The sequence below is a fragment of the Ursus americanus genome, chromosome 10 (genome assembly GCF_024610735.1).
Source record: "Ursus americanus isolate L20-20 chromosome 10, mUrsAme1.1.p, whole genome shotgun sequence".
Lineage (NCBI taxonomy): Eukaryota > Metazoa > Chordata > Mammalia > Carnivora > Ursidae > Ursus > Ursus americanus.
This window is the reverse complement of record NC_142136.1, coordinates 14749889-14763247: the sequence shown is the minus strand read 5'-3', so window position 1 is coordinate 14763247 and position 13359 is coordinate 14749889. Positions and strand designations below refer to the sequence as shown.

The 13359-nt window shown below is 45.4% G+C and overlaps 1 protein-coding gene and 1 non-coding gene across 6 annotated transcripts in view; one reads left to right on the top strand and one right to left on the bottom strand.

The window, feature by feature from the left end:
- CLDN10 (claudin 10) overlaps positions 1-13359 on the top strand; it is a 109985-nt gene that overhangs the window by 77205 nt on the left and 19421 nt on the right. The window contains exon 1 of one of the 5 annotated variants that reach the window (XM_087865046.1): positions 10870-11470. The exons of 2 other annotated variants lie outside the window; for them this stretch is intronic. In XM_087865046.1, coding sequence (XP_087721172.1) covers positions 11251-11470 — 220 coding nt within the window. In that variant the 5' untranslated portion in view covers positions 10870-11250. Of the gene's footprint in view, positions 1-10869; positions 11471-13359 lie in introns of those variants that run through there. 2 more of the 5 variants (XM_087865047.1, XM_045811066.2) reach the window with 2 other exon arrangements.
- On the bottom strand, positions 3168-3274 carry LOC123801178 (U6 spliceosomal RNA). Its single transcript, XR_006782137.1, has one exon. It is a non-coding gene; the product is annotated as a U6 spliceosomal RNA (small nuclear RNA).

Below are 13359 nucleotides of genomic sequence, written 5' to 3'. Positions count from 1 at the left end.
CTATATATTTTAGTACAAAGTCAAATAGACATAAATATAGATGAGCTATATTTTTATAGAATTTTAAAGAAAGATTGTATTTATTTGAGAGAGAGAGAGCATGAGCTGGGGAGAGGAGGAGAAAAGGGAGAGGGAGAAGCAGGCTCCCCGCTGAGCAGGGAACCTCACACGGGGCTCAATACGAGGACCCTGAGATCATGACCTGAGCTGAAGGCAGATGCTTAACGGACTGAGCCACCCAGGCGTCCCAACAACCCAGTTTTGAGACAGGCTGCCTGTGGCCTGGGACCCTGCGCGCACACTCGGCTCTCCCAGCTGTGTGCCCTCGTGTGGGGTTGTCGACACACAGGGGAAAGGGCATCTCTTTTGAATTTGCACAAAGGTACCTTAGCCAGTGGGGGGCCCTAAAATGTGATTATTTCTCTCATCTTAAAAAAGAAAATATTTTTAAAAAGAAACACCTTTCACAATCCACTTTCCTTCCAGGCCCTGCAACCATTTCTCTCCCCTCTTCAAGGAGCTGCTTCCACTCCCTGCCTCCAGTCCTCCCTCCCATTCTGCGCTGACCCTACTCCCATCCGGTGTATGCACCACCCTCTCCACAGAACCGCTCTGTCGAAGAGGTCTGTCTTCTGCAGTTTGCCATCGGCTTGTCCCCTCATCAGTGTATAACACCATTAATCACTCCACTTCTTCCTCCTTAAAAAAATTTCTTCACGTGGCTTCCAGACTGTCTGCCCTGGTTTTTCTCCCCCCAAGAGGGCTGTGCCTTCCCAATCTCTTCTGTTGGTTCATCTTCAACTCCTAGAATATCTCTTTCCCATCTACCCTCAGCCTGAGATGATTGGCTAGTTTGTGGTGGAAATGCCACCCGACCACAGAGGACTCCAAAGTGTACTTTTGAAGCCTGAAGCTCTCCCTCAACTCTGGACTTGGAGATGCTACTTGGCTCCTCCTCCCAGATGTCTACTGTGCGTTCTAACTCAGGGTGTTTAAAACTGAACTCTGGTTTCCACCCTAACACCTGCTCATCTAGAGCTTTCCTCACCTCAGGAGACAACGCCACCCTTCCAGTGCCTGAGGCCAAAACCCTGATGTCTTCCTTGACTTCTCTTTTTCACTCACACTTCACAGCCCCTCATCAGCAAATCTTGTCAGTTCTACCTTCAAAAGAGATCCAGAACATGAAGTCTGACCACCTCTCACCACAGCACTTCCCCCAGCTTGATCAAAGCCCCCGCCGTCACTCAGCGGGATTCTGGCACTAGCCTCCTAACCGGCGTCCTTGTTCCTATACTGACCGCCCGTTTCTGAGTGATCCTAAGACCTCGATTGGATATCTCTCCTCACAAAACCTGCCACGGTCTCCCCATTGCAGTCTGAGTAAAAGCCAAAGTTGTTAGGATTACAGAGCCCTCCACAAACTGCTGACACCCCACACATACACACTCACAAACACACAAAGATGCATGGGCACACATAGACCCACAAAGACACGTGAACACGTAGATAAGCACCCATAGAGACGCTCAGATACACACGTGGGCATACAGGGTCACACACACACCCCGTTTCTGTCCTCACCTCCACTCCCTCTGCTGCAGCCACACTGCCCCCTCCAGTGTTGCTCAGACAAGGCAGATGTGCTCCCCGCTCCGGGAACGCTCGGCAGGAAACAGGTCACATGGCTAGCTCCCTCTTTCCTTCGGGTCTCTACCCAAAAGTCATCTTCTCAGGGAGGGCTCCTCTGGCCACCTAACTAGAATTGAAAAACCAACCTCCCCCCAACACACACTTGGTAGAACACCCCCACACCCATGGCTTAATTTCTTTCTCCTTAGCATCTATCGTCTGATAGACTAATTATTTCTCTTACCTTCTTCTTGCCTCCTCCAAGAGAATGTGAGCTATATTTGGGTGGAGAGTTCGTCCTTTTCACTCACACTATCTACAACGTGGGAAAGGATGCCCGGAGCGCAATAGCCCCCCAACAAGTGCGTTTGGAATTGTTTCAGCGACTCAGGAATGCTGTGCTCAACATGAAACCAAAACTGAGAGAACCATATGCGCTGTTCGAGCATCTCGTGGCAATACATCCTCAGCCCTTACACTGGCTTCCCCAAGCTCTTCGAATCCCCGTATGTCAAACCAACCCCTGGTTGTAGCTTTTTCAAGCCCCCATTCCCGTAAGAGTTGTTCATCCCTCCCAGGCTTTGGTGGTGCTCAGCAGTGTCTCTGCTTTCTCAATCCCACCCTCAAAGGCGCCTCCCAGGAGTTCTGTGGCCTCTGGGGATGCCCTCACGGATACGGGAGAGGAGATGGAACACAAAGACCCATGGACAGGAAAACTTGCATTTTAGGCACATCTAGCAAATAAAACATAATGTTTGGTGATGAGGTGATTCTGGTTACAAGTTTCTTTTCCAAAACTTGGACAATCAGCTCTAACAGACAAAAATAAGGAGGAAATTGGTCGTGCTGACATGACATTAATGCTTAATTCCGTCATCGTGTCCCACCTTTTCCTCCTCTCCCCCAGCACGAACTATCGCTCTTCAGATGCATTAACTCTCCACTGCTATATATGCATATAGCTGAGAGAGAGAGGGGCTGAAGCAGCCCAGGGAGGCAGAAATCAGTCAGTGGTCCTGCCCCCTCTCCTCCTTCCACACAGACATACAAGCTCGTCTGAAAAATCCTCTCCATCATCTCCTACCCTTAGCACTTTCACTCCCAATCAATTGTCTTAAGGAGAGAATATCCGAGGCGCCTGGGTGGCTCAGTCGAGTTGAGCCTCTGACTCTTGATTTCAGCTCAGGTCATGATCTCTGGGTGGTGGGGTTGAGCCCCAGGTTATGGGGGGCCTCACGCTCAGCAAGGAGTCTGGTTGAGATTTTTTTCCCTCTGGCCCTCGCCCCACTTGCATGTGCACATGTGTGCTCTCGCTCTCTCTCTCTGATATAAATCTTTGAAAAAAACAGAGAAAATATCTTCCTTTGTTATTACATGTCACTCGTTTCCCTTTTACTTATATCTCTTTATTTCTCTGATCCATACACACCTGCTTCCCTGATATCTCGGTGCAGTATTCCAAACTTGTCTCTTCCCACACCCCTGTTTTTCTCTCATAATCAGGTAAGAGGAGGTAATTTTAAGTTTTTTTTTTTTTTAATATGGAACGCTTCAAGAATTTGTATGTCATCCTGATGCAGGGGCCGTGCTAATCTTCTCTGTATCCTTCCAATTTTAGTGTCTGTGCTGCTGAAGTGAGCACTTAAGTTTTATTTAAGTAATCTCTACACCCAACGTGGGGCTTGAATTTATGACCCCAAGCTCAAGAGTCACATGCTCTTCCAGTTGAGCCATCCAGGCGCCCCTGGAACATTTCGGTATTTGTATTTTTTTATCTTTAAAACATATCTTGAAAAGCCCTCAGAATTGGAATGACTAGGATATCATTTAAATATAATAAGGACATGAACTTTGGAGCTGAAGAAACTTGGGTTTTAAAGTAATATAATAATTATATAGTCAGATGGAACAGGTATTGTGAGGATATGAAAAAACAAGATCCATCCCGCCCTGCTTTGGGCAAGCGCGGGATATAGCCCTTCCAGAAAGCACCCACAAGTCCCTGGGGAAAAAGGAAAGGGCGGGGGAGAGGGGGTAAGCAACTTGCATTTTACATGTGAATGGGGCCCTTTTGTTTTACTGAACACACTTTTCTTTAGCTAATGTGGGTCAGAACTTCATCAGAAAACAAAATAAAAGTAAGAAAGACAGTCCATAGTAAGGTAAATACCAAACACCGCAGAAGACCCCCAGTTCAGGATAAGAAGGGAAAAGGGTGGGTGCTCTTTAAATTCTAACTGGCTGGGAGCATAGTACAGGCCTCAAGGCATGGAAAAGTCAGAACTAACAGTACTGAAATGAACTTCTTATAATGTGTGTGTGTACGTACATATATAGACATACAGATGCACGTACATTTCTTCATCTGCACGGGCACAAACACACATACATTTTAAGAAAAGTGTTCCAGACACCGTGACACAATGAATCAGCATTGCCTGGGGCATAGTTTTGTTTTGTTTTTAATAGGTGAATTTTTTTTTTAGGATTTTTTAAATTTACTTCAGAGAGAGACGGCACAAACTGGAGAGACAGGCAGAGGGAGAGGGAGAAGCAGACTCCCCGCTGAGCAGGGAGCCCGATGCGGGGCTCGATCCCAGGACCCTGAGATCAGGACCTGAAGGCAGATGCTTAACCGACTGTCACCCAGGCGCCCCTGCTTGGGACATTGTTAAACGCATACTCATGAACTCCAGTTCATCTATTACAAGACTTAATCACACAATGAACTTAAATAAGAAAATTAGGTATCTTGTTCAAATACTTGTGATTATAAAAGCCATTCTCCTGAAAAATAAGGATAAATACAAATTACCTAGAACTGCTTTAATTCACTGTGTGTGTGTATTTGGTCATATACCTGGTGGATATTGATGGAATACACAACTACACAGAGTTGTGTTGATAGGAGGCAACATAGTGCAAAAGAATGTGACTCTAGGACTAAACCCGCTTCCACCATGTCCCAGAGCAAGTGACTTCACCTCTCTGTGGTTTGGTTTCCTCATCTCTACAAGGGAACGAAGACAGAACCCACTTCATGGGGTTGTTATTAAATGGGTAACTGGTACCTAAAAGATACCCATACAAGTTTTAGTAGATAAAAATAGGAGAAAGCCTACATTTTGGAAGAAATCATCCTTAATTATTTGCTTCTGGGTATGTTTTTGTAAGAATTTGCATTTTTGACCCTTAAAGAATTCATTGTAAACTTCTAATCATGTTTCCCATGAATCGAACCAAACAGTAAACATGGCGCTCCTTAGTATCTTGGAATAAATTCTCACCAGCTGTATTCTGAGGACCACAGAGAGGGGAGTCTCTTCAGGTGTGACAGTCACTAGAATGTTCTGCTTCCCGCCCTTACATACACTCACGTGGGAAGGTGAGGGCCATGGACGCAATTCTTTACTCTCCCTTGTGCCCACCCATCTCCTTTTTCACTGCAACCTTACTCCTCCCGGCCACTGTTCAGTGGTCACCCGGCCCCCTCCCCTACATTTCTGTTACCCTTCTTCTGTCACGTAGCTGTCCACCCCCTCTGACCTTTAACTGCTGTCTAGTTATATTTCCCACTGTTGCCGCACTTCTTTGGACATCCCCCAACCCCATTTCTTTCCTTTGGACTAATCCTCCTCTTGCTTCCTGGTTTCTCTCCCTCTGCTTCTGCATCAACCTCTTCTTTGTTGGCAAGCTACTGAACCCTTTCTGTTTCTCTTGCCTGTTTCCTCGTTTGCCCTCTGTCCCCTACATCACCCTGCTTCATTAGCAAATTGAACTACCCTGCTTCATCACGTGTTTCTAATAAGCAAAAATAAGAATGGAAAATAAAATAAAATAACATTATCTTCACGCACTACCCCCCCAACACACACACACACCTGTACACATACAGTCCTTTCAATACACCGAAGGAGGGAGAGCAGTGGCGGGAAGTGGTTGGTAGAAAAGAAAGCAAGGAGGACAGCAAAGGAAAACTCTTGCCCCTCTTCTCTCCTTGTTGATTTGGTCTGTGGCTGGTCAAGCTCATTAGAAATCAGACTCAGAGACTTTCGAAGTGGTCTTGGAGACCATCCAGCATAATTCCTTCATTTTATAAATGAGGAAGCTGCAACTCGGAGAAGAAACAACAACAACAACAACTGACGTGCCCTAAACACACAGATTTACTTGCTGCCCAGTCTGAGTGGGTAGGTTTTATTAGGACTCATGAGATGCTTATTGACTAGCAAAATACAGCCAGCCCACCTGTAAGCACTGGAAGGTTCCAGCGTCCCAGAGTGAGAATAACTTCAGGCTGGAGGGGTATTCACCATGATAGCTGTGAGCTGCTGGGGGGCAAAACTTACCCCTCCAGGGGCTCAGGAGGAATCTAGATGGCCCCAAGATACCTCAGAGTTGGGAATGAATGCATTTTTAAAATTTAAATTCAATTAATTAACACAGAGTGTTATCAGTTTCAGAGGTAGAGTTCAGTGATTCACCAGTCTTATATAATACCCCGTGCTCATTACATCACCTGCCCTCCTTAATGTCCATCACCCAGTTACCCCCCACCCCAGCAACCCTCAGTTTGTTTCCTATGATTAAGAGTCTCTTATGGTTTGTCTCCCTCTCTGATTTCATCTTGTTTTATTTTGCCCTCCCTTCCCCTATGATCCTCTTTTTTGTTTCTTAAATTCCACATATGACTGAGATCATATGATAATTGTCTTTCTCTGGATTGACTTATTTCGCTTAGCATAATACCCTATAGTTCCAACCACGTGGTTGGAAATGGCAGGATTCCTTCCTTCCTTCCTTCCTTCCTTCCTTCCTTCCTTCCTTCCTTCCTTCCTTCATGTCTGAGTAGTATTCCATTGTAATATATACCACATCTTCTTTATCCATTCATCTGTTGATGGACATCTGGGCTCTTTCCATAGTTTGACTATTGTGGACATTGCCCCTATAAACATTGGGGAGCAGATGCCCCTTTGGATCACTACATCTGTATCTTTGGGGTAAATAGCTAGTAGTGCAATTGCTGGGTCGTAGGGTAGCTCTATTTTCAACTTTTAGAGGAATCTCCATACTGTTTTCCAGAGTGGCTACACGAGCTTGCATCCCCACCAATAGTGTAAAAGGGTTCCCCTTTCTCTCCATCCTCGCCAGCATCTGTCATGTCCTGACTTGTTAATTTTAGCCAGGGAATCAGTGCATTTTAAATGTAATGCAGGAAAAACAAGTTCACAAGATATATGCCACCAACTTGTAAGAGGTCTATTGAAACATTCTTTTTTTTTTAATTTTTAGATTTTATTTATTTGTTTGTCAGAGAGAGAAAGAGCACAAGCAGGGGGAGCTGCAGGCTGAGGGAGAAGCAGGCTCCCCACTGAGCAGGGAGCCCGATGTGGGACTCGATCCCAGGACCCTGGAAATCATGACCTGAGCCAAAGGCAGATGCTTAACCAACTGAGCCACCCAGGCGTCCCCCATTGAAACATTCTGAGACAGTACAGCCTCAGAGGATACCAAATGCCAAAATAAAAACACTGTTTCCTCATAATTTGCAGAAAAATTACATATATACATACATATATACACAGAAATATATGATTAGTGATGCGACGATAAGCACGAGTGTTCATTCCGGTAATACTCCTGTCATCTGTAGCTTTCATGCCAAGGAGATTATAAATATCATAGAATTAGTGTAGAGCATTAAGATAAACAAAGTCTTAGGGAAAATGGAAGGAAAAAGAACACAGATATGCTGTTTTACCCTCTTAGTATCGGCATGAATGTCTTCTCTAACATGGTGTGACAATATTTGGCTCCTGGGTAGTTGTTATTTTAGTTAATACTGTATTTATCGGGACTTCAGTTTCTTCCCCCTGCTTAGCAGCACCCACCTCACTGGAATCTAGGAAGGAGCTAATGTATACTGAAACCAAATTTGATGCCTGGAAAATCCTTGAGTTGTTAAGAGGCACACCTGTGTTGTTAGGCAGGTGAGTTGAATCTCAAGTAAAGAATTTCTGCAAATCTCCTGTTCAGTCGGCTAAACTGGTTTCACTCCTATTGAACAACCCCGGGCTGGGGGGGGAATCCTCTGTTTTTCCTTAATAACCATCATAATGCCAAAGAAATAACTTCCAATGCTAATCTCAGTGGTTTAGGTCTCAAAAGTGGAAAGGTTCAGAATGTATTTCAGGACATTAGATGTCTCCCTGTCAAATTTATTAATTTATAGATAAATTAGCATTTTCATATTGGAAAAAAATAGTTTTTTGTAAAGGCCAGATTATTGTTAATTAAGATGTTACTTTGAATAATTTGGAGAAGTAACTTTCTAGCTATAGTCACCTTATGTTCAAATTAAGGAGAGATTGTTGTGAATAATTAAATAAAAATTTCAGTGAGCTGAATCCTAAAGAAAATAAGGAAGCATTTATCAGTGGAAAGGTTCTCTGTAAATGGGTTTGCAGATTAACTGCAAAGGTTATTTGGGACCTATAATCTTAAAGTGAAACAGGCCATTTATTTAGAGATTTAAAAAAAATCTCTATTCAGTCTGTTTTCATTTTCTAGATATTCTTATGTTGAATTATGTTGTTGTCCTTACGATACTTAGGTTTCTTCTGACTAAACAGGCTTTGAAATGCTTATAAGACATTTAAAAATAAATGCTTGATTCATTACATAATATTCTTTAGGTACTAAAGGAAGTTAACATTTTCATCTTTTGGTCAGGCACTTGTGAGCTCTAAAATAGAACTCTTTGGCAATTATGCAGTACGTGCCAGGGAAGAAAAAGAAAAGAGTTTAAGTTGTCCAACCTCATACAACGGACAAAGGATAAAAGTAAAAGAAATGAATCAAATCCACAGGCGTGACGACCCTAGTCGGTTTCAGCGGCAAAGGAGCTCATAGTGCTGCCGTCCAGGTCATAATTTATGGATCCCTTGAGGTATTTTCAACCCCTTTGAAGTTGAAACTGTGGGCTACAGTTGCTAGAGTAAAAGAATATTTCTTTTTTCAAAGTTTTCAACCAAGAGATTAAGATTCTCTCTCTCTATAATGCACACCATCTGTTTTATTAAGTTAACAGTTTATATGTATATATATATGCATCTCAACCAGTCCGAGCTGTGGCTCCCAGCCTGATTATACATTAGAAGCTTTGGAAGAATCACTCCCAGAGTTAGCCTCAGAGATTCTGGGCTTAAATGGTCTGGTGATACAGCAGAGAGAGAGAGAGAGAAAGTCTTTCTTGGAATTCCAAGTTGGAATTCCAAATTCATTTGGAAACTATGTTGCAATGGTGATCTGAGTTTATGGATTTTTTAAAAAAATATTTATTTATTTATTTTAGAGAGAGACAGGGAGAGGGAGAGAATCCACAAGCAGACTCCCTGCTGAGCATGAAGCCTGCACAGGGGTTCCATCACAGGACCCTGAGATCATGACCTGAGTGGAAATCAAGAGTCAGCCACTCAACTGACTGAGCCACCCACGCACCCCTGGGTTTATGGATTTTTTAAAGTACAATAGGGAAAGCTACATTATCTGTTAAATTAACATTCAGGGGCTGGTCTAAAACACCAAGCCATTCTTCATAGTTCTTTCTTTAAAACAAACAATGAGCTTTTGGCTCCAAACAATGAAATTTATAACCAACCTATTGATAAATTAGGAACTGCTTGAGTCTTCAGCGTCACAATACTATACTTTTTTGTGTGTTGAAAGTGACTCGGGGTTTTGTCTGGGAAAAAAAAAAAAAAAAAAGAAGCACTAAATTTAGTGAATACCTGCCAGGAGGAAGACACAAAGAGACTGTCAAACAAGGCCAGAAATAAGGTACAAAACCAAAATTTGTGTGATTTTGGATTTCAGGAAACTCCATAGGGAATGTCCTGGTTCATGACTTTCGTGTTTTCTGAATAGTAAACTGGGTTAGAAATTGGCAGATCATTCAGAAAAGAAAACCTTTCTAAAAGGCTGTCAACACAATACAAAACAAAAGCAGAACACATGCACTGAACCCCATGGGCCTGAAGTTGTAGCATGAACCGAATAGTATCTCAAGAAATGGAATAATTGGGCTGAGTGTGGAGCCTGTCCTAATGGTCTCCAACAGTCCTTGCAAATGTAAATTTTGATGATTCTGTAGTCCAACCTCCTCTTTTCTTCACAGACATCTAATCACTTCTAATTTCATTCTGTACCCACTTGATAAAGCAAAAAGTGACAGGAGCACATTTATCGTGAATTGTTGAATCACTATATTGTACATCTCAAACTAATATTAACACTATGTTAATTATACTGGAATTAAAATTTAAGAAAAAATATATAGATATTAAGAAAAAAAGTGACAAAGAGGAATTGAGAAACTCTTCACAATGAGTGAAAGTGTGAAACAGAGGGTTAGCAACTAGCTTTATTGTAGAGGACTGATTATAGGTTTTAGACCTTTGGTTACTTTTGGCAAGAAGTGAATCCTGAAAGCTAAGAACTGCAAGAACTTTAAATGGACAAATAATAACCCCATAGTAAAGCCAGTGTCTTTGTTCTCTCATTCATGCCCAGATTTGTGACCTCAGAAACTGAAAGGACACCCTGATCTTAATGTTTAACTCGAGACAGAAATGAAGAAATGAATGAGTTTATTCTTCATTTAGGTGCAAAAGGTGGTAGTCCTAAAAAAAGGTAGAACAAGATACAGAAAAGTTTCCACTGTGACAGAGCCATCAGCTGGTAGAGCAGACTCACAGAACTGGGAGCTTGGCGGGACCATACAGGGAAAATGTCTTAAATGCATAGCCTACGGGTAGTGCATTAGCACAAGCAGGCCGGCTTTGTGGCTGGAACACTCAAGATCGAAATTGCAACGAAGGCTCGATGGAGCTTGTGCTCTCCATATGCTGCTGTCTTGAATTTAGGCCTGTGCCACACGCGTCTTTACAATGACTTTCTGCATATCACGAGGCCAAAAGAACTGTAGGATTTTAGGGCAAGGCCAATTTCAAGCCCAGAACTGCCGTCATCCCTTGGTGACAGGCTGAACAGGGTCACGCTAACGAGCGTAGCATGAAAACCTTTAGAGTTCAGCAAGCCGAGGGCTGCGGCGTGATCAGGCTGTGTCCTTTCGGAGCTCACAAAAGGCTTTTTCTGCTCCGCTTTTACACTCTAGAAGCCAAGCTATTTGCCAGGGGTAGGGCGGGGGAGGGGGAGGGGAGGGAGAAGGGGAGGGGTGAGGGTGGGGGTGGGACGCAGCAGGTTGTCCACATCCTGCTGCCAGTCTGTCCCACAGTGTAGCTGCTCTCCACGGTCCCGGTCCCAAGATACGGGGCCTGCGGGCGAGGGGAGCGCAGGCCACATTTCCCCCGACGTCGGGCGCCGGGCCAGCTAGCTGGAGAGAACCCGGGCACCAAGCTAAGAGCTCCCCGCCCGCCCTCTGGGCCCGGGAGTGGGCGTCCTGTCCTCCGGCCCAGTGCGCGCCCCCTAGCGCCTGTCCGCGGACGGGGCGGGACGGGGCGGGGCGGGGGCGGAGGCGGAGCCGCGGGGCCGGGAGCGCGGGGGGTCGTAGCGCCGAGTGGGAGCTAGAGCGCGAGCGCTGCTGCAGCGGGCGGCATGGCTAGCACGGCCTCGGAGATCATCGCCTTCATGGTTTCCATCTCGGGCTGGGTGCTGGTGTCCTCCACGCTGCCCACCGACTACTGGAAGGTGTCCACCATCGACGGCACGGTCATCACCACCGCCACCTATTGGGCCAACCTGTGGAAGACGTGCGTTACCGACTCCACGGGCGTCTCCAACTGCAAGGACTTCCCCTCCATGCTGGCGCTGGACGGTCTGCATCCCCTCGGCCCCTGCCCCCGGCCCTCGCTCCTGCCCGGCCAGGCAGCGGGGCGCCCTCTTGGCCCCACAACCCTCCGGCGGGACTTCCCGGCCGGACCCCTCCGAGGCCAGGGCCCACTTTACCCCCAGAGCCTGAGGGAGCCGCGAGAGCCCTCATGCCCGTCCCCGCCGTGCCAGACGCGTGTACCGCGGGGGCGCCTGCCCGAGCCCGGCACCCCAGGGCGGGAGAGGGGGCACACCTGGGTGGGCGACTCGGGCGTGGGGGGGGGCGGAGGGAAGCACCTTTGCAGTCCTGAGAGTAGAGGACACAGTTGCGGGATCCCCATCTCTCGGGGACTGTTAGGACACGGAGTCACGCTTGTCTCCTTCACCCAGCACTCTCCGAAAGAGCTGGATCCTGATTAAAGTGGTATCATCCACTTGTCAAAGCCAAATTTGCTTGTCCTGAACTCCATTTAACTATTTTGTTAGTTCTTTTAAAAGTAGGCAAGGGAAAAAGTAACATATTGCAGGGAGTGTCATCCCATTCTCGCCTCCCCCCAGCCCCCCCCAAGAAAAAAACAACCCCATGCGTCAACAGATGTGTCCTCCTGGGCTTTAATGCGCCGTCCAAGTTTTAGGCAAATAAATAGCTCTCGCCTATGCTGCCGTGGGTAGAGAATCCTGGCTAGCAAGAATCTTGTGCTAGAGACTGCCAAGGTCTGAGCCCCTGCCTCCCTCATCTGCTCTCCGGCTCTCTGTCCTGTTGTTCTTTTGCAGATTGTTTTCTCCATCATTCTTTTTAGTTGGGTTCTGTATGGCATTGCATTAGAGCAACAGGTGGACGGTCACATAGAAAACTGGCTCTGTTTTAGTTTCAAGAGAACAGTACATGTCAACCCAGTTACAATGACTGCTCAAGTTCTAGGCTCATTTCTTCAGGATTTTACAGCACATGACTAAATAGATCCGGGCATAAAGTTAAGGATAGTCATTTGCATTATCTCTAGTTTTGAAGTGTTTTCTTTCCTTCTCTAAAAAAAACTTTATTATTCCATGTCGGGTTTTTATTTGCATAGCTGATTCAATAAAAGACATGAATTGCCCTAAGATGGTGCTTGCCATGAAAAGCAAACTATTGCTCAATGTGGATTTGATGGAACCTCCATATACGGGAATATGTGCTTGGTTTTAGATGGGTGACACCCAGGTCTTGGTCCTGTTGTGTAGAAGAAGTAGCTGGGACCCTGTTGATCCCCCACAATTACTGTTGAATTTCCTGTGCTCTGCAGAGCGCACGTTCAGGTAGACGCTTTGAACAGGCAGGCTCTTGTTTCTGTGGTTTACATTCAGGACTTTGGAATTGATGGATACTGTCCAAAGTGCACTCTTCTGCTGTTAACGGTGTTGTTACCTGAGATAGCTTGTCAGATACGTCCGCTTCCTTCCATAAGACAGCTGGGGGACGCGAGAGAGGAGTGAGAAATAAATGCTCTGTGATGAGCGTTGGGGTGCAGAATGGTGAAGTTGTCACATTATGTATCCGAGGTGAGGGTGGAGTTGGCATGGAGACTTGGGGGCAGGTTGGGTAGTGAGGAGGGAGGAGGGCATAGCCCTCAATATGAGGCTTTGGAGGGAGTTGAAGATGGAGAAAAGAAAGGAGGAGTGACATTTATCTACAACCCAACTTGCAAAATGACCTTTCCTGTTTGCGCATGTGTCTAGAAAATGCCTTTAAAATACACAAATGACTTCATACTCCCTGTTGTTCTACAGTGTTCTAAAATCAATAACGTAGCTTTCCAAGCCAGGACATATAGAAGTAACTCTTTTTAACAACTGCATCGTATTCGTAGTCTGGACAGACTGGTTTGTTGAACCACTTTCTCATTGTTGGACAAT